The sequence below is a fragment of the Thalassophryne amazonica genome, chromosome 23 (genome assembly GCF_902500255.1).
Source record: "Thalassophryne amazonica chromosome 23, fThaAma1.1, whole genome shotgun sequence".
Classification (NCBI taxonomy): Eukaryota; Metazoa; Chordata; class Actinopteri; order Batrachoidiformes; family Batrachoididae; genus Thalassophryne; species Thalassophryne amazonica.
In genome coordinates this window covers 35295423-35315944 of record NC_047125.1, presented here as the reverse complement: position 1 = coordinate 35315944, position 20522 = coordinate 35295423, and the positions used below count along the sequence as shown (strand labels likewise).

Sequence of the window (20522 nt, the reverse complement as noted above, 5' to 3'; positions counted from 1 at the left end):
GCAGGCTAACGTGCACGTGGCTCTGCCGCATGTGCAGCTCCTCGAGTGCTGTGGCGAGACGGGTGTGCCCCCGAGAATGAGCCACGGCGAGCGGCAGGCGGCCCAGGGAGTCGGGTATACCCAGAGCCTGGCTGTTCCATCCGTACAGGAGCTCTGCTGCCCTCTGGTGGCCCAGAGCGCAGGCCCACATCTGAGGAAAAGGAGAGAAAAAGAAGAAGAAAAAGCTGGTACACTGTCAACGAGTGCGTCCTGTTGCTAATCCTGTCCATCAGGTACACAGACAGCTGGAGCAAAAGACTCCAGTACTGTTTAATATTCTGCCTGAAGAGACTGAAGGACAGCGCCCCCTGGTGTGGGATTCTCAGCTTCTAAAATGTTGAGAAAGGTTTTAAAAATGTGCCAAAGTCTAAATCACTGAGTCTGTCTGAGCTCCAAAGCTTCAGAAGGTTCAGCTTTCAAATGTGCCTTTCACACAAACCCGGACATGAACTGTGTTTTACCAGCGGGGTGCAGGAGAAATGGTCAACATTCAGAGGATCCACTTCCTGTTCCAGGTCCAAACTGTTGCTGTTCACAGTCCTGCAAAAAGAGTGATTTGACCACAGTCAACATGAGAGCCCAACCCAAAAGTCAACAGATACCAAGTGCTGACTGACGGTTTCTCCTGGAGTGATTCATATTTCAACAAGTTGAAGTTTTATATGAATTCCTGTCAGATCTGACGGATCAGATGGTCGCTGAAGAGAAACGCTGCTATAAGACGATTTTAAATCTATTCAGAGTGTTTTATGAGATCCTGTCATTTACAAAAAATCTAACTTATTTGACAAATTATTGAAGGTGTTCCAGAAAATCAAGTTTTAAACATTATTTCTGACTTACAGATATATAAACATCAAAGGACATGAAATATAATTTGTTATTTTTAAACAGATTTTGCTGCTGTCTTCTCGGGTGTGGAGTCACATGATGCTTGACAGCTCTCTGTGTGTGTGTGTGTGTGTGTGTGTACCTCCAGTGTATGAGCGTGTGGATCAGGTGGGTGTATCCCTGTGCAGCAGCCAGGTGGAGCAGTGTCATCCCACGATGACACACAGGGCGATGCAGTCGCTCTCCTCCTCCGCCCCCCCACCTGCCTCCCTTCATCATGCGCTCACACACTCCCACGATCCGCCTCTCAAACCACTGGGCAGACAGAGAGCGACACACCAACAGCAGGGGTCAAAGGGCAGCTGCCACCAGTGCAGCATCAAAACCTTTTTACTGTTCAGAGAATAAGTGTTAGCAGCTAACAGAGCTGTGGACCAAACAGCAACACAAATGTCCACAAACGGAGACCTGGACGACTGGTTACACGTCCAGTTAGCTCTGTTTGATTCAAGAACAGACATTTTTCACTCAGTACAACAGACATCAACCAGCCTGGTTAGTCCAAGGAACCTGGTCTAAGGGGGATACAGTCTGGAAAATCAGCCGGAGAAACGTGGTGGACTCATAGACAAACCGTTCTGTCCTTTGGGAGGAAAAGCTGCAGGGACCATCCCTGAGCCCGGATCCAGGTTATCCCTCACCCTCCTCCTCCTTTTGTCGGCATCTCTCATTTCATTCCCCCCCCCCGACAGCTGGTAGGAAACATTACATTCATAACTCACCCCTCCCCTCACATTTTCCCTGAGGTCTCCTTGGAATGCACACCTCTTCTGTCCTCTCCTGATCCGCTCTCTGTCCCTCTGACGCACATGGAAGCCAGAGACCGAGATCCAACCATTCCAGGGCCCGTGAAGGAGTCCACAAAAAGAATAAGTGCAAACAACAACAAAAAAAGAACCTTCCCAGCCACCTGGTAACCAGTGACACCACTGTCGGGTCCAGGACAGCACACTCCAGGCCCCCAGTCAAGGCCACACCGACCAACTCCAGTGTGTGTGTGTGTGTGTGGAGATGTAAAGGAAAAAGAAAAAAAAAAAGTCAACCCCCCCCCCCCCAAAAAAAAGGGTTGTGGCCAAGCAGTTTGTGCTCTTATTTCCAGTGTGGAAGGTTCCCAGTTCAAGGCCTCTCCTGCCATGGAGTTGTCAGTCAGCCAGTCTGTTGCAGGGACACATTTTGATAGAAAAACACATTCAAACCTACGGTCACCTTAAGGTTTCCATGTCATCTAACCTAAATGTCTTTGGATCTGGGAGGAAGCCAAGGAGAACATGCAAACGCCACACAGAAAGCCCTGGGAAGCGATCCCACTACCTTCTTGCTGTGAGGCAAGAACACCATCTACTGTGCCACCGTGCTGCCCTTTGCGACATATGCAAGAGAAAAGCACTGAAATGATTGAACTTTATCTCAAATTATTAGAACAACACCCCCCCCAAGTGAGTCCCAAGTCCAGACCAACAAGTCCCACCCGAGTTTAATACACAAGGGTTTTTAATTTTTTTTTATAGATTTTAATGGCGTAGAGGACGGACTTTCTGTCCGTCCATATTAGGAACGCTGGGTTCATGTAAGCAAACTGGTGACACATGCATTTGATTGACAGCCTGATTAAAATAAAACAATCCTCACATCCACCTTATTGTCCTGGTTAAGGTCAAATTCTCTTTTGCCATTACTACACCCCCATTCAAACCATCTCAGTCACACTGCGCCTATTTTAACTCCTGGACTTGATCTGCAAAATTCCCCATGACATCAAAGGGACAGGAAGAGGGGGGCCGGGTTCAGCAGAGGCCAGCGGAGATGTTTTAATGAGATCTTCCACTCAGGTCAACTCAGCCTCATTAACCTGATTGCTAAACTAAACCCTGCTCCCTGAACACCATCAATGTGCTGCATGTCCGTTTGGTAACCAGTACAATATCTGTACTCAAACAAAGGCAAATGGGTCCACCAGAGACCACATTACCTGTTCCTCAGGTAGCAGAGGAGGCGTGGCTAGCTGGCTGCCATGCTGCTGCTGGCGATAACGTTGTTGTTGTTGATTTTCACGAGCCGTCAAATCTGCCAACCTCCTCTCCATTTGCTCCAGCCTTTCCAAGATGGACATCCTGAACTGGTTGTCTGCAGACACACAGGAAGCAGAGTGAGGGGACAAATCCCTTTAAAGCGGTGCCGTCTCTTTAATTCTGATCCATCCAGCAACAGCAGCTGAGAGAAAGCCCATTTATTTTCCTGTTGCAGTTCTACAGTGTGAATATTTCTGTTATTTATTACATTTATCCACTCTGGGGGTTTTATGTCTCCAGATTCAGACTCAAATCAGCAGCCACTCTGCTCAGCATGAGTCTGATCTCCTCAGATCTCACAGGCTCACCAGGGTGGGTCCTGGTTACTACTTGGATGGAAAACCAGGGGCTGTGCGTCTTTGTCAGGAAGCGCATCAGGCGTAAAACCTGTGCCAATACCCAATGGAGATCTGTACAAAATGATGGGGGGGCTTTGTCCCCTTGCTCCTCTGGCTACACATCAGTACTGACTCTGTTAATAGACTAGAAGAAAACCTTGTTTAATTATGTGGAAATCACCGTCTGACTGGCCAGTGAACAGCACACGTGCCGTCCATCAGAAGCATCTGAAGTCAAGCAGAGTTAAATATGTTTTTAAAACGCTGTTGCAGCAGTGACTGTGACAGAGAGAGAGAACAGACGCTGGCTGAAAGAAGGGTTAGTGTTTAGTGAATGAAACAAGCTGCCTCGATATTTAAAGCAAATGACAGCGTTGATGCGTTTTTAAAATGTGCGCTGCAGCTGACTGGCTGTTTGCTGTGCTAGCACCACGTACACAAAACACAGCGAGAGGACACATCGATCTAAAGAGTAAAACTGTACACCAATGAGCAGACAAACGCATAAACTTGTTTGTGATCCTGCTTCAAGACCGTTTAAGCCCCCAGTCCTAATGACACTGTAGTTTCTCCTCAATTAGGAACAAGACAAAGTTATTTCTCTTCTGACTGACTGATCATTTCAGCACCATTTAAATCCACAGGACGTTTTCAGGCTGATAAAGGTATTTTTAACAACAGAACAGAATCCGAAGGACGACAGTGGGTCTAACAAACAGCAGAACCCACAGGAGAATTTATCACCACCACTTACGTCTGTGCATTGTTGCCAAGGCGATTAAGGAGTTATGTTACTATGACAACAGTAAGAGGTTTGTCAGAGCGCTCCTACCAGCGCCGTCCTCCTGTCCATCTTCACCACTCGTCTGTCTGCTGTCCGTCTTGCATCTCTGCTCTAAACTCATCCGTCCGTGTCTCACTCGTGTCGTCCCTTTGGTCTTCTGTCTCTGGAATCAGCTTGTGAAGCCATGAGCACAGGTGAGGTGCATGTTGGGAAGGCTGTGATGTCACAGGCTAAGTTAGCATGCAGCTGATGACGGGGGAAATGGGCGAACGAGCAAAGATCACCAAGTTAAAAAGAGAGTGAGAGGAGCAGTAGCCAGCCAGCAGGACATCCAAAGAGTACTGAGGCATGATGGGAGGAGCAAGTGCAGCCGCTCTGTCACTGACATGTAGCGTGTCTCAACTGACTGCCACATTCCTGGATCACAGCCCAAAACCCCAGCAGTCCACATGAGACTAGGATCAGAGCGGGGGGAGGGAGGAGCCGCCATTTACTATTGAAGTCACTGGCACAGCGCCATCTGCAGTCCGCTGGGGGATGACTTGTTACCAGAAAGTGACTGGCTCAGCCTCCAGGCCAGAGGTGCTCTTGAGCCAGGCAGTAAAACCAGCAGAGCCACTAATCAGACTGAACAGCCACAATCCTTAGAAATCAACATTACCAACCAGCAACACAGGAGGAATTTAGTCAAAAAGAATCTGAGGCCTAATCAGGATCCAGAGCGAAAAACACCAAAGAGACCAAAGTCCACAAGCTCCAGCTGAAATACGACCGCCAACCGACAGGCAGATTTTTACTTTTTGTGCGTTCATATTTCCAAGCAGCAGCAGCCTGAGTGGCATCTCATCTTTTGGGGGGAAAAAAAAACAAAAAACAAATTTCAACTGCACCTGTTCCTAATTTCCATCATGCATTTGAGAAGATTATTTCTCCAACAAACAGACATGTCCAGCAGGTCTGTGGGACTATACAACCACACACAGTTGCTTTGTGGATCAATCTGGTCCATCAGAGTTAATCTGGCAAGTTAAAAGATGAACACACTGATAGTTACTGAGACATCATGTTGAGCTCAAGGGGGCAGAGTCCTGATCGACTCACTGCATTTTGCAACACCTAGAAAGAATCTCTCCGCATTTACCACAAAATACATTTTGATCAGTCTGTGTGACTGAATGAGACTTGAATAGATAAACATAACACACACACACCACCTGGTCTGATGGAATGGGCGGAGCTGGACATTTGGAGACGTGCTGCAGGCTTAACAGCAGTATGACTTTGTTTCATAAAATCATGATCTGATGATAGCTGATGACCACGATGTAACAAATAACCTTGTTTTTGTTGTTTGTTTTAATCCAGGTTAGCTGGTTACTGGAGTGACTGTTAAACTTACTTACTAGTTACTTGAAGCCAACGTTATTTGTATTTTTTTGGAACTGTATCAATGTGCTCCTGGAGACTCTCCTACTCTGACACGCTTTAATAAAAGCGATGACGGTCTCCTTAAAGGTCAGCGGGATCCGATGGGGTCCTGAGTGGTTGTCTGCTGGACTCATGGTCCTTCAGGCTCTCCACAGAGTGAATTTTGCTGAAAATATTTTCCGTGTGATGGCTGGGAGAATTTCTCGGGATGGTAACGGGACGGTCTGTTTGAGGTTTAAAGGGCTTTAGTCAGAGTCAGAAAATAGAAACAAGTCCAGATGACAGAGAGACAGATTTCAGGTGGTGACAGCACTGAACAGATCCGTCTCATCAATCACTCAGACACACGGGGGGGGGGGGGGGGGGGATTCCTGTCAGCAGAGGTCAGAGGTCACTCCCTGTTTATCCGTGTGGTTCTCAGCGATGTTCTGTTTCTGTTTGTTTTGAGGAGGAGCACTGAGCCTGCAGATCCTGATACAGAGTAACTTTATTCTGCTGCACATCAGGAGCAGCTCATGTCCACGGAGCTTCAGACGCTCTGAACATCCACACCTGCAGGTCTGGATCAACAGGTCTCACCTTTGTCTCATAACTTCACAGGTTTGAAGAACAAACCTGCTGACGTGAATGACTGAAAATGTGTCTTTCGCTTGTGCAACGTGGCCGTGAGGATCATGTTGTGCTGTTTTCACCCCCACAAACCAGGCAGAACACAGTTCATGTCACAGTGTGTAAGTTAACCCCTGCAGGTCTGATGTGTGGTGACGTTTGTGATGCGTGCTGTCTGACCGTCCAATGAGAGCCAGTCGAGCTGCGAGCTGGGCAGCGAGCTGGCGTTCCTCGCTCTGTACTCAAACAGGACCGAAGAGGACACCGCGCCGCTGGACTCCAGGACCTGCAGACACACCAGACCGGCCTCGTGGGCTAAGAGAGAAACAGCACTTTAACATTTTCACTCATCAAACTCCTGACATCAAGACTTTTACTGTGAAAGTCACAACAACATGATGGTGGAAAAGAAACCACCAGGCTGCGGTACACAGTTAAGAATTAATATGTGTGTGTGTGTGTGTACCGGGACAGTAGCAGCGCAGGACTCCAGGCTGAATGAGTGAGGCAGGAACAGCACTTTGGTCAAACAAACATGAGTACTGACCCGCTGGCTCGCTCCACGGCCCCGTGATCAGAACCTTCACCCCACCCTGCACAGACACACACAAAACCATACTGACAAGTTCAAAGGTTACCCGACACTTACTGTGCATTTGTTCCAGGTAACAATGAACTTTGTATTTGTGGATGAATGTGATGTGAGGCATCACTGTAGAGCACTTCAAGCATGGCTCTAAGCAACTGAAAATCTTTTGACTGAACATTTTCTGTGAGTGGACGGTATAAGCGGTGCAGGCAGCTTGTGATTTCAGTAATGCACTATGCTAAGTGTGTCTCGGTGCCTCAAGAATCTCGATTTTCATTCTGCTGTTTTCTTCATAAAAGCCTCCCTGTTCCGGTCACAGGGGCTGCAGCATTGTTGTTAGGGCCCAGTCACATGGCATACGACGATTCCTGAACGAAGGGAAAAAAGTCACAAATTGCAGAGAAAAGGTGGACAAACAAGCTTTATCACCAAATAGCCTGCGAATCAAGAGTGCAAAAGGGACAAAAGTAGAACAAAATGAAACAGAAGCTAACGTTGATCTCAACACTTTAAAGGAAACACACCCGGAGCCACTGCTGGGGCAGTGTGTATCTGCATCGCTGCATTCCAGGACTCTGCGCTGGAACGGAGCTCAGTTGCAAACAGAAGAGCGTGAGCCGACCCACTGTGGAGATCGCTGTGCACGTCGGTGGATCCACCTGCTCTGGTTCCTCGTCCAGAACAAAAGAGGGATCATCTCCATCATCAGAATCCTCACTGTCTGGTTCAGACTCTGATGACACACTGCGCGTTCTGTCTTGCTCCAATTAAAAAAAACAAATAAAACTGAAGCGCATGCTCAACATTCATAAGACGCTTCATTTTTACCAACCCCCCCCCCCCCCAAAAAAAACACCACACACGCTAAATACGCCACCAAAATTATACTCACCGCAAACATGCCAAATATTTCTCAAATCTCTCAAATACTAAAACTCGAATCGCTGTCTGTACACCCAAAATGCACACATACGAGGCAAAAGGAGGGAGGGAGAGAGATAGCACTGTCTCTCTTTGCCTTTTTTTTCCAAAACCATGCCGTTTCTGATCACCTTACGCACGCACAGGCACTGTGTACCTGGATCAGACACACACACGCACACGCTTCACCTTCTCTCCAGCTGATCACACTGGGTTAAACGGGGCTGATCTCGCTCCTGCAAAGCCCCCTGCTGTGAACAAATACATAGCCATCAACGATCGTGTCCTCCATCAGCAGCTCCACGGAAACAAGCAAGGCTGATCATGCTCCTGTAAAGCCCTGCTGCGAAGGAATATGCAGTGATCAAGGATCACTTCCTCAAAACCTTTGAACTGTCAGACTGACAGGGCCAACAGGTTTTTCTCTCTGCATGGACTGGAAGACAGCAAGCCCTCAGAGTTCATGGACAGAATGCTGCAGCTCCGGCCAGACTTTTTGTGCAGCAACTCTCTCCTCATGTGCGCACAACGCTGGACACCACCACGATCACAGACTGCCGTGTGCTGCCGGAGAGGCTGACAAATTCTTCCGGGCTGGCCAGCACCATCGCATGACCATGGCAGCACTCACCACATCACACACAGCGGCAGAAGCCCCACACCGCACACACCAGCTCTTCCACAAAAGCGCTCACAACCCGGCTTCTGTACTGTGTGAAAACATTCAGCTGGTCATACGAAGTCAAACTAAATGCTAACGTTACAAAAACTAAGCAAACGACAAAAAACGTCAAGAACAGCAAAACAAAATCAATCAAATCAATCAATTTTTTTTATATAGCGCCAAATCACAACAAACAGTTGCCCCAAGGCGCTTTATATTGTAAGGCAAGGCCATACAATAATTATGTAAAACCCCAACGGTCAAAATGACCCCCTGTGAGCAAGCACTTGGCTACAGAGGGAAGGAAAAACTCCCTTTTAACAGGAAGAAACCTCCAGCAGAACCAGGCTCAGGGAGGGGCAGTCTTCTGCTGGGACTAGTTGGGGCTGAGGGAGAGAACCAGGAAAAAGACATGCTGTGGAAGGGAGCAGAGATCGATCACTAATGATTAAATGCAGAGTGGTGCATACCGAGCAAAAAGAGAAAGAAACAGTGCATCATGGGAGCCCCCCAGCAGTCTAAGTCTATAGCAGCATAACTAAGGGATGGTTCAGGGTCACCTGATCCAGCCCTAACTATAAGCTTTAGCAAAAAGGAAAGTTTTAAGCCTAATCTTAAAGTAGAGAGGGTGTCTGTCTCCCTGATCTGAATTGGGAGCTGGTTCCACAGGAGAGGAGCCTGAAAGCTGAAGGCTCTGCCTCCCATTCTACTCTTACAAACCCTAGGAACTACAAGTAAGCCTGCAGTCTGAGAGTGAAGCGCTCTATTGGGGTTATATGGACGAAACCTAAATTAGGTTTTTGGTGGCATTCATTCAAATTTTTCAACAGTTTAAAAATCTTGACGAAGTGCTAGCTGCAGGAACGAGGCTGCACGAAGTTTAAATGATGCCAAAAAAAAAAAAAAGAAAAATCAACGAAAATCCAGATTTTTGGTTTCGTTTGAGCTTTGTTGCCCTTCCTTAAGTTCCATGTGACAGGACCTTCAGTCTCCAATCTGAAAGATTCCACAGTAGACAGCATCTATCGAGTCAGGTGTGCACAGGTCTAGGCCTCTGTGACAGCTCGACACCGGCGTGCCCCCTCTAGGTGGTGGTCACCGCCAAAATGGGGGAAAAAAAAAAATGCAGAGCCCTTCCTCTGATCGTTGGACTTCGTGCAATGCTTGCGTTTTGTCATGGTTTGTATCATCTGGATGGACAGAAGATAAAATATAGAGCTGAATTTGTTTCTGTGAAATTTCTCCACAAAAATGGGTTTGCATGCAGTCAGATTCCCACCAAGTCTTGCACTAAAACATCACAAAATGATGTCACTCAGCAGTGCGGCGCCTTTATTCCACTGTTTGGGGAGGACCCTGCGGTTTTACATGATGAAATAAAGGGAACATGGAAACACATTTGGATGGAAACCTGTCCACAAATTGAGGTTTTAAAGTTTTTTGAGCTCCTGATTCAAATGGAAAAGCACTCCGTTTATCAGGAACGTTCCACCTGGATTTTTCACAACACAACAGACAGGTCAGACTGCTGTGTCAGACAGGTTTGTTTCCCAGGGTGCAGTGTGGTACGGAACAATGATCTCATCTCAAAAGTGCATTATGGGCAGCCAACCCACATAACTCTATTCAACCAACACCGATAAGTGAGACACAATCAATCAGTAAACCAAGAAATAAAAAGATGAAAACTACTGATTTTTTTTTTGGGGGGGGGGGGGGCTATCTCTGAAAATAATCAAGTACTTTTGATTTGGTTGCACACGTGTTTAATTCAATCAGCTGACCCATCCCATAAAACAGTCTGTCACAGACTCAAGTCAAATGCAGTCAACCATCGTCTGCCTGTCAGTGGACAAAATCCTTACTTACATGTCCCACAATGCCAAGTTCAAGTGTCTTAATTTAAGGGCAGTGGTTTCTCTACAGTGGTAAATGTTAAATATCAAGATATCTGTGCAGTTAAGAACTATTTCATTACACACAGAAACCAAGAACTAAAATACTCTTAACATTAAATGTAACAGCAGTGTTTAATCTGCAGGCTGAAATGATACTCTGGCAATGCTGCCCCCTGGTGGACCAGTAGACAGCATGCAAACCAAATGCTTATAAACAAGTGCTGCCAGACAAAAAAATAAAATGATTAAAAAAAGTATCAATAAGCTGCCAGACAAAAAAATAAAAATGATTAAAAAAAGTATCAAATTAATTACAGGTTTTGCGATTACTTAATCATTTAATTGCACCTGTATTTTTTTTAAACTATCACCCCACAAATGGCAGAACATACTCAGAGTACAAACATGAGGCTTTCAGAAAAGGGAGGGGGGGAAAAAAATCTAATCACTCAGGGCCCTTGGGCAAGGTGCTTATTCCCCAATGTGCTCCACTGTGCACTTCAGTAAGGTGACATCAGTGTGCGAGTGTGTGAATGTAAGGCATCATTGTACAGCGCTAAATAAATGCAGCCCATTTATCATTTATGCCTTTAGAGGGCGCCTCAGTTCTGTGGCTGATGCAGCCGCACGACAAAGCATAAGCGCATGAGGGCTAATTAGTACATGCGCGACTTTAATAATGGCCACCTCATAACTCAGTGGTCCTGAAGAAACAAGTTTAGATTCCACTTAACTTGACATACGAGGTCTATTAGAAAAGTATCCGACCTTATTTTTTTTTTTCAAAAACCATATGGATTTGAATCACGTATGATTACATCAGACATGCTTGAACCCTCGTGGGCATGCAAGAGTTTTTTTCACGCCTGTCGGTTACGTCATTCGCCTGTGGGCAGTCTTTGAGTGAGGAGTGGCCCACCCTCTCGTTGATTTTTTCATTGTTTAGGAATGGCTCAGAGACTGCTGCTTTGTTTGATCAAAATTTTTTCAAAAGCTGTAAGGCACAACTGAGTGGACACCATTCGATAAATTCAGCTGGTTTTTGTTGAAAATTTTAATGGCTGATGAGAGATTTTGGTCTGGTAGTGTCGCCGTAAGGACGGCCCACGGTGCCTGACGGCGATCTGCACTTCGAGGCGGCAGCGTCTCGCCATTTCAAGCTGAAAATTTCCACATTTCAGGCTCTGTTGACCCAGTAAGTCGTCAGAGAACAGAGAACTTTCATAAGAAGTCGGCATGAGGAGTTTATTCGGACATTCCACTGTTAAAGGAGATTTTGTAATGAAAGAACGTGCGGGCAGATTCACATGTCGGGCCGGACCCGACAGCGGGGGGTCACGACAGGAAAAACACCTGCGTTGGAAACCTTAACGGGCAAGTTGGAACATGCCCAAGCTGTTAAACAATTTCTCAGTTACTCACTTGTTGAAAGCCATCAAAAGCCGCCTGAATTTTACAAATGGTTTTCAACACGGAGGCGGCGCACACAGATTCGCAGCGTCGTCACGGAAACGATTCGGCGAATTTGCGCGCACGTTCTTTCATTACAAAATGACCTTTAACAGTGGAATGTTCGCATAAAGTCCTCATGCCGGCCTCTTCTGAATCTTCTCTGTTCTCTCACGACGTCCTGGGTGAATTAAGCCTTAAATTAGGATGCTTTCAGCTCGAAACAGCCAGACGACGTCACCTGGGAGCGCTGCGCGACGTCCCGCTCCGTGGGAAGTCCTTAAAGCGACAGAAACACCCCATAATCTCTCATCAGCCGTTAAACTTTTCACCGAAAACCAGCTGAATTTCTCGAATAGTGTCCACTCGGATATCCCTCACAGGTCCTGAAAAAGGTTTGATAAAGCAAAGCGCTGTCTCGAGCAGCGTCTCAAACAAAGGAATTCAGCCGAGAGGGCAGGACCAGTGCTCACTCAAAGCCTGCCCACAGGGAAATGACGTCACCGACATGCGTGAAAAAACTCACGCATGCGCACGAGGGTTCAAGCATGATTGGTGTAATCGCAGGTCATTCAAATCCATGTAGTTTTTTTTTTTTTTATAAAACTGCCGGTTAGTTTTATAAGATACCTCGTATACGAGGTCTGTCAATAAAGTAACAGTCCTTTTTATTTTTTTCAAAAACTATATGGATTTCATTCATATGTTTTTACGTCAGACATGCTTGAACCCTCGTGCGCATGTGTGAATTTTTCCACGCCTGTTGGTGACATCATTCGCCTGTGAGCACGCCTTGTGGGAGGAGTGGTCCCGCCCCCTCGTCGGATTTTCATTGTCTGGAAATGGCGGAATGAAAAGGACTTTTTTTCCCATCAGAATTTTTTCAGAAGCTGTTAGAGACTGGCACCTGGAAACCATTCGAAAAATTTATCTGGCTTTCGGTGAAAATTTTACGGGCTTCACAGAGAATAAGGACTTTTACTACAGCTTTAAGGACCCGGTCATCGCGCCGCGGTCCGAGCTGCGACATCACGGCACAAACAAATGGATCATTTCTAAGCTGATGGCTCTGTGGATACGAGACCGTCGTGTACTCTTTCTCTGGTTATCACAAGAGCTGGACATCAGCCATTTTCCAGCAGATTTCACTTTTAACAAGAGATTTTGTCATGGAAAGCCGCGCAGAGGCTTCGCGCGTCACGACCGATTCGCTGATGAAGCGAGACAAAGGAACACCTCTGTTTCGGAGTGTTAGAGGACAAGTTGGGACATGTCCAGCTCTCCACAATTTCTCTTATACTCACTCGACTGGTAAGCACTTAATGCCGAGATAGGCATGTCCAAACTTGTTCTCTGACACTCCGAAATGGAGGTGTTCCTTTGTCTCGCTTCATCAGCGAATCGGTCATGACATGCGAAGCCTCCGTGCGGCTTTCCATGACAAAATCTCTTGTTAAAAGTGAAATCTGCCAGAAAATGGCTGATGTCCAGCTCTTGTGATAACCAGAGAAAGAGCACACGACGGTCTCGTATCCACAGAGCCATCCGTTTAGAAATGATCCAGTGGTTTGTGCCTCATCGTCACAGCTCGGAGCGTGGCGCACCGAGCGTCATTAAAGCTGTCCTTAAAGCTGTAGTAAAAGTCCTTATTCTCTGTGAAGCCCTTAAAATTTTCACCGAAAGCCAGATACATTTTTCGAATGGTTTCCAGGTGCCAGTCTCTAACAGCTTCTGAAAAAATTCTTATGGAAAAAAAGTCCTTTTCATTCCGCCATTTCCAGACAATGAAAATCCGACGAGGGGGCGGGACCACTCCTTCCACAAGGCGTGCTCACAGGCGAATGATGTCACCGACAGGCGTGGAAAAACTCACATGCGCACAAGGGTTCAAGCATGTCTGACGTAAAAACATATGAATGAAATCCATATAGTTTTTGAAAAAATAAAAAAGACCGTTACTTTATTGACAGACCTCGTAAACTGTCTGGGCTGAGGTTCCAGGGCGAACAGACTTTGGACTTCCACAGACACTGAACCACCTTTCAATGGCTTTCAGTAACAATAAATGGATAGTTTTGTAGGATAAAAGCTGACGATTACCTCAGGGTATGACCACTCTGGAGAGAAGTCGGTGATGGAGGCGAGGCGTGATGAAGAGGTCAGGGGTTGAGGAAATGGGAGGAAGGAGGAGGACGGCGAGGGCTGGGGGGGCACCACATAGCGGACCCCCGAGGGGAAGACAGCAGGGTTTAGCCCCGAGATGGACACAGCAGGGTGAGCAGCGACAGGGCTGGACTCCTCGGTGATGAGGTCAGAGATAAGGTCATGAAACTGACTGTCAAAGGAGATGTACAGCTCCTCCTCTGCATGCTGACAAGGCTCTGCCTCTGCCTCCACCTGAGTATCCATGCAGGTGTCCTCTGGGTCATTGCTCTGCTTGGTCTCCTCCTTCACCTGGACTGAGCTGTTGCAGAGGTTTGTACATCCTGATGTGGGGTCATGGCCCGCCTGCTGCAGCACCATGGCCTCATTGGACAGCTGGACAGAGGGTGGGGCTTTGGGTCCAGATAGGTGATTGTAGTGGTGCTGTGGCTCAGCTTGCCACTGCGTCTGATTGGGGGTCTGAATCTCACCAGATTGGCTCCCTGTGTCTTGGCAAACCAACAGCAGAGAGTCAGGATGACTTTCCGTCTGTTTCTGTGGCGATGAGCTGTTGGTGCTGTTGTGATCCGTCTAAATGACCAAAAAGAAAAACAGGCAAAAGACATAAAGCAGCTCAATACATCAGAACTCGAAGCACTGATTCATGTTTGCCTGTATGAATATTTAAAAGCTTTGAAGCGCCGCGTTAATGCGAGCGCCTTCCCACCTGCAGCAGAGCCAGCTTAGTGGGAGGAGCACTGCCCTCATCATCGTCTCTCTGCTCCACCTCCTCCTCAGCCTTCAGGACGTCCTGTGACTCCCCCAGAGCACCCAGATCAAGGCACAAGGAGAGGAGGGGCGGGGCCGCAGAGGTGGTGGGAGACAGCGACAGGGTGGGTAGGAGAGAGGACACAGGCGGGGCAACGTCTCTGCGGTCTGTCTCAGAGGACGAGGAGGAAGACAGTGAGGACAAAGGAGAGACAGAAGAAGGAGGAGTAGGATTGGGGGAAAGGGTGAGAGCAAGAGACGGGGGAGAGAGAGGGGACGACGAGCAGAAAACAGGCACAGGGGTGGAACAGGAGGGAGGAGGTGGGCCGCCATATGTTTGGCCCTGCTTGGGGGAGTTGAGGAAGGAGTCTGGATCAAAAGCTGGGGGAGGGGATGGGGAAGACGAGGGCAATGAAGAGGAGGAGGAAGGAGATGGAGGGGAAGCTGCAGCAGAAGGAGGAGGAGGGGAGTGCAGGCGCACAGTCGAAGATGTGCTGGAAGAGGAGGAAGAGGATGGCGTGAGGAGTAGACCTCCTATGACAGGGGTGGGAAGAAGGGTGAGGGACAAGGTCCTCACCCCTGACGCTTGGACAGGAGCAGAGAGGGAGGTGGGACCAGGTGAGGAGGAGGAGGACGGCGGTGAAGGGGAAGCTGGCTTGCTGACAGGAGGTGGAAGGGTGGGGGAGAGCAGCAACTGGCCGGAACAAGTGAGGGACAGGCTCCTCCTCTCCTCCCCTCCAGACACGCCTCCCCCTCCCCCCTCTCCTCCCACTGTTCCTCCTGGTATTGCAGTGGCTGTTGCCATAACGATCACTGCATTCTGGGAGAGTGCTACCGTCGTCATGTTGCCCTGTGAGTCACCGTAGAAACCTTTGCCATGGTTTCCCATGACGATGGAGGGTTTGTGGGGCTGAGAGGGAGACGAGGTGGAGCTACAAATCAAAAACATGGCAGCCATCAGTCAGCCATCAGAGCTGCAGCAGAACAGCAGCGAACTGTGTGGTTGACTTACGTGGAAGAAGGGGAGGAAGACGAGGCGGGGCTGAGGGGGGGTAGTTTGGCCTCTCCTTTGCCTGTGTCCCCCGACTCAGTAGACAGCGGCGACGGAGATGGTCTGTCAGAAATGGGAGGGAGTTTGGGGGAGATGATGCGATGCTTGGTGCTGTTACAGCGATGAGGAATGTTCACTCCTGAAGACACTAAAAAGACGAGTGTGTACAGATTAGTATGCTGAACCTGTCTCTTCAATCAGTTAACATTCCGATAATAAAGACCGACGAACCGACAACAAGACTAAGGCAACGGCACGATAATAAAGAGAAACAAACCGACAACAAGACTAAGGCAACGGCACGATAATAAAGACCGGCAAACCGACAACAAGAGTAAGGCAACGACATGATAATAAAGACCGACGAACCGAAAACAAAAGTAAGGCAACGACACGATAATAAAGACAGACGAACCGACAACAAGAGTAAGGCAACGACACGATAATAAAGACCGACGAACCGACAACAAGAGTAAGGCAACGACACGATAATAAAGACCGACGAACCGACAACAAGAGTAAGGCAACGACACGATAATAAAGAGCGACGAACCGACAACAAGACTAAGGCAACGACACGATAATAAAGAGAGACGAACCGACAACAAGACTAAGGCAACGACACAATAATAAAGAGAGACGAACCGACAACAAGACTAAGGCAACGACATGATAATAAAGACCAACGAACCGACAACAAGACTAAAGGGCCTTTCACATTGAACGCTTCATAAGCTTCAGGCAACATCTACCAACGCTTCAACGCGTCTGACGCGTGACGTCACACGCTTCGCTTTGGAAGCGGCAAGGGAGCAGAGATTGCTACGTCACACTCTGGCTGTTTCCACAATCTGAAAAAAGTTCAACAATCGCCATCTTGAATTTGCGTCGCCTGAACCACAAAAAAGCTTTAAAAACAGCAGTAGAATGATTCTCCCATCGCACTGCTGGGAGAAGCTTTTTATCAGCTACTTTTCAGAGTGACACTGACTGAGGGAAGACTGACAACTTGGTGGGATATCGATCGAACCGCGACAGCAGGCCGACCCGCAAGAAGAAGCCGGAATATGGGGCATCATCCCTGGGCTAGAGCCAGGCAGGCAGCCGGGGTGATGAAATCTCCCACTTTTTGGATATATGCGAAGTCCCAGTCTGACCAATGGAGTTTAGTTCTGCAGCTTTATCGAGGTGAGAATAATATAAAAATAAAACGTGATGTTTACTGAACTATTGTGAAGGTTTATTGATTGGCTAACGTTAACTTAGCCTTTTAGCACAGTTGATCTGAGTGAACGCTTTAATTTGTAAATGGTTCAGTCTTTTATTTTTACCAAATAAAGCTACAGCTTTTTTCAGAGACCACAAAAGCTCAACTTTAAATAACTTTTTTTTTGGGGGGGGGGGGGGGGGGGGGGGCATTTTGTCATCAGTCCTAACTTTCCATTTTTTAGCGATCCTCATTAAATGGTGCTTCCAAAGCAGAGTGTCCTGGTCAAGTCTCCGGTGACTGACAGTCAAAGACCCGACTGACGTGTGATGACAGAGGGTCTGCTTTACCTTGGGCAGCGTTGCAGAGACAGGCATGGGTGCGGGGCTGTGGTTTGGTTCTCTGTCGGTCCAAGATGTGCTGGACCAACTCTTCAATACTGAAATCCCCTGAACCCACCGAACACTTCAAGCTGTGAACTGAGACAAGAACCAGAGAGTCACAGTCAGAGAAACATGATGTTCTCAGGATGATGGCGAGTGTTTTACATTTCCCACTAATCCTTGCTGCAGTCAACAACTCTGGAGCCTCAAGTATTCCACTTTACATTTGTCACCACTTAGGGCGGGGCAACACAGAGGAAACAAAGTTCTTCCTTACATTGACCGATGCATATTTATCACAAATATTCTTTAATTGTACTGCCATTTTGAAGACTATTCTGATATCAATTGAAATCAATACTGAAATAGTCCAGACCACATCAAAAACAAATGGAAAAAGCTTATGGTGACATTTAATTGCTACACGATATGCAAATGTTTTGTCACCCCCAATGACAGGGTTGTTTTTGTAAGTTCTTACACATAGGCATCAGCTGGTTGAGCAGGTCATCTCGGTTCCACCTCATGGTGTCATGGCGATCGGTCACCGTACACAGCAGTGGACTGCATTTCCCAGAATCCTCCAGAGATGGCACATTGAGATAGTGCACAAGCACAATGTCTGGGTTCTGTATTGACACACATCTTATTGTAGTCCAGAAGAATCTTGTGGAAGGTGTGTTTGCATGTGAATTGTGTGTTCACCTGCAGCAGCCAATAGCATCGTCTGTGGAATGTTGGCATGATGGAGGAATGGACATAGCAGCCGTAAAGACACTGTGTGGAACCAGAGCAACACAATCACAACTTCCTCAAAATACTTCATGTGATTTCCAGAAAATTTCTTTCTTCCAAGGCAAAAAATAAATCAGCTAGGCCAAACTGAACAAGAGACAGGTCAATGTAAAGACAACTGACTCGAACCGCTAACTCTCTATTTTTTTTTTTAAAGGGTGACCATGTGAACGAGTGAGCAGCTGCTTTCAGAGTGATTCCTGTGTTCTGTAGAAGATTATAATTTAACACAGACCTCCATGCCCTGGACCTTCAGCTTCATGTGGTCCTCTCTCGTCGTTTTTCCATCTTTTCGTTTCTTCCAGCAGTATCCATCCTTTCTGTACTTCACCTTCTTCCTGTTGTAGAGGATGATGCTGCCATTCTTCGGTCTGCACAATCACAGTTTATGTAAATGATAAAAAAAAGCAGAAGTGAAACTGCAGTCTTCAATCCAGTTACAGTGGGTTGCTCCAAATAATTACATCCACTGTGGATTCATATTTTCATTCCCAGCTCATAAACGTACAGTAAAAACACAATATCACCCAACTGAGGCTGAAACACGTGGTGCTTATGAAGCGCCTTGAAATCAGTGGTTTCATACAGTGCATTCAGAAAGTATTCACAGCACTTCACTTTTTCCACATTTTGTTATGTTACAGCCTTATTTCAAAATTCTACTCACAACACCCCACACTGACAACATGAAAGTTTTTTTTTTTTTCAAAATGTATTAAAAACTAATAAATCATGTGTCCATAGTCTCTGTTCAATACTTTGTTGATGCACCTTTGGCAGAAATTACAGCCTCTAGTTTTGTTGAATATGATGCCACACGCGTGGTCCACCTATCTTTGGGCAGTTTGGTCCATTCCTCTTTGCAGCACCTCTCAAGCTCCATCAGGTTGGATGGGGAGCGTCAGTGCACAGACATTTTCAGATCTCTCCAGAGATGTTCAATCAGATTCAGGTCTGGGCTCTGGCTGGGCCACTCAAGGACATTCACAGAGTTGTCCTGAAGACACTCCTTTGATATCTTGGTTGTGTGTTTAGGGTCATTGTCCTGCTGAAAGATGAACCGTCGCCCCAGTCTGAGGTCCAGAGTGCTCTGGAGCAGGTTTTCATCCAGGATGTCTCTGTACATTGCTGCATTCATCTTTCCCTCAATCCTGACTAGTCTCAGAGTTCCTGCTGCTGAAAAACATCCCCACAGCATGATGCTGCCACCACCATGCTTCACTGTCGGGATGGTGCCTGGTTTCCTCCAAGCATGACGCCAAAGAGTTCAGTCTTTGTCTTATTAGACCAGAGAATTTTGTTTCTCCTGGTCTGAGAGTCCTTCAGGTGTCTTTTGTCAAACTCCAGGTGGGCTGCCATGTGCCTTTTACTAAGGAGTGGCTTCTGTCTGGACACACTACCATACAGGCCTGATTGGTGGATTGCTGAAGACATGGTTGTCCTTCTGGAAGGTTCTCTCTCCACAGAGGAATGCTGGAGCTCTGACAGAGTGACCATCAGGTTCTTGGTCACCTCCCTGACTAAGGCCCTTCTCCCCTGATCTCTCAGTTTAGATGGCAGTCAGCTCTAGGAAGAGTCCTGGTGGATCTGAAATTCTTCCATTTACAGATGATGGAGGTCACTGTGCTCATTGGGACCTTCAAAGCAGCAGAAATGTTTCTGTACCCTTCCCCAGATTTGTGCCTCCAGACAATCCTGTCTCAGAGGTCTACAGACAATTCCTTTGACTTCATGGTTGGTTTGTGCTCTGACTGTCAACTGTGGGACCTTATATGTAGACAGGTGTGTGTCTTTCCAAATCATGTCCAATCAACTGAATTTACCCCAGATGGAATCCAATTGAACTGTAGAAACATCTCAAGGATGATCAGTGGAAACAGGAGGCACCTGAGCTCAATTTTGAGCTTCATGATAAAGACTGTGAATACTTATTCACAGTCTTTATCATGGGGGGAGGTGATGGTCTAGTGGTTAAGGTGTTGGGCTTGAGACCAGAAGACCCTCGGTTCAAATCCCCACCTGACTGGAAAATCACTAAGGGCCCTTGGGCAAGGACCTTAATCCCCTATTGCTCCTGGTGTGTAGTGAGCGCCTTGTATGGCAGCACCCTGACATTGGGGTGAATGTGAGGCATTATTGTAAAGCGCTTTGAGTGTCTGATGCAGATGGAAAAGCGCTATATAAATGCAGTCCATTTACCATTTATTTACTTATGGACAAGTGATTTCTTAGTCTTTTTATTTTTAATAAATTTGCAAAAATGTCATAAAACTTTTTTCACATCATCATTATTGGGTATTGTGTGTAGAATTTTGAGGAAAAAATGAATTCCCTCCATTTTAGAATAAGGCTGTAACATAAAATGTGGAAAAAGTGAAGCGCTGTGGACATGTTCCGGATGTACTGTATACAACTGCATTTCCTGAATGGTCACTGTTGCCCTAGTCTCCAACGCTGGGGCTGAGTGCAAGTCCCAAGATGAAATCAAATACCTGAT

The 20522-nt window shown here is 47.0% G+C and overlaps 1 protein-coding gene across 2 annotated transcripts in view; it reads right to left on the bottom strand.

Moving 5' to 3' along the window:
* Positions 1-20522, bottom strand: part of camta2 (calmodulin binding transcription activator 2) — a 32586-nt gene that overhangs the window by 5753 nt on the left and 6311 nt on the right. For both annotated transcript variants that reach the window (XM_034164199.1, XM_034164200.1), the window contains exons 5-17: positions 18261-18396; positions 17936-18007; positions 17712-17859; positions 17198-17326; positions 15602-15788; positions 14549-15521; positions 13780-14412; positions 6625-6751; positions 6339-6473; positions 2900-3054; positions 1013-1185; positions 501-579; positions 1-190 (exon numbers count right to left, since the gene is read on the bottom strand). The exon at positions 1-190 is cut by the window's left edge and continues 93 nt beyond it. In XM_034164199.1, coding sequence (XP_034020090.1) covers positions 1-190; positions 501-579; positions 1013-1185; positions 2900-3054; positions 6339-6473; positions 6625-6751; positions 13780-14412; positions 14549-15521; positions 15602-15788; positions 17198-17326; positions 17712-17859; positions 17936-18007; positions 18261-18396 — 3137 coding nt within the window. The remainder of the gene's footprint in view (positions 191-500; positions 580-1012; positions 1186-2899; positions 3055-6338; positions 6474-6624; positions 6752-13779; positions 14413-14548; positions 15522-15601; positions 15789-17197; positions 17327-17711; positions 17860-17935; positions 18008-18260; positions 18397-20522) is intronic.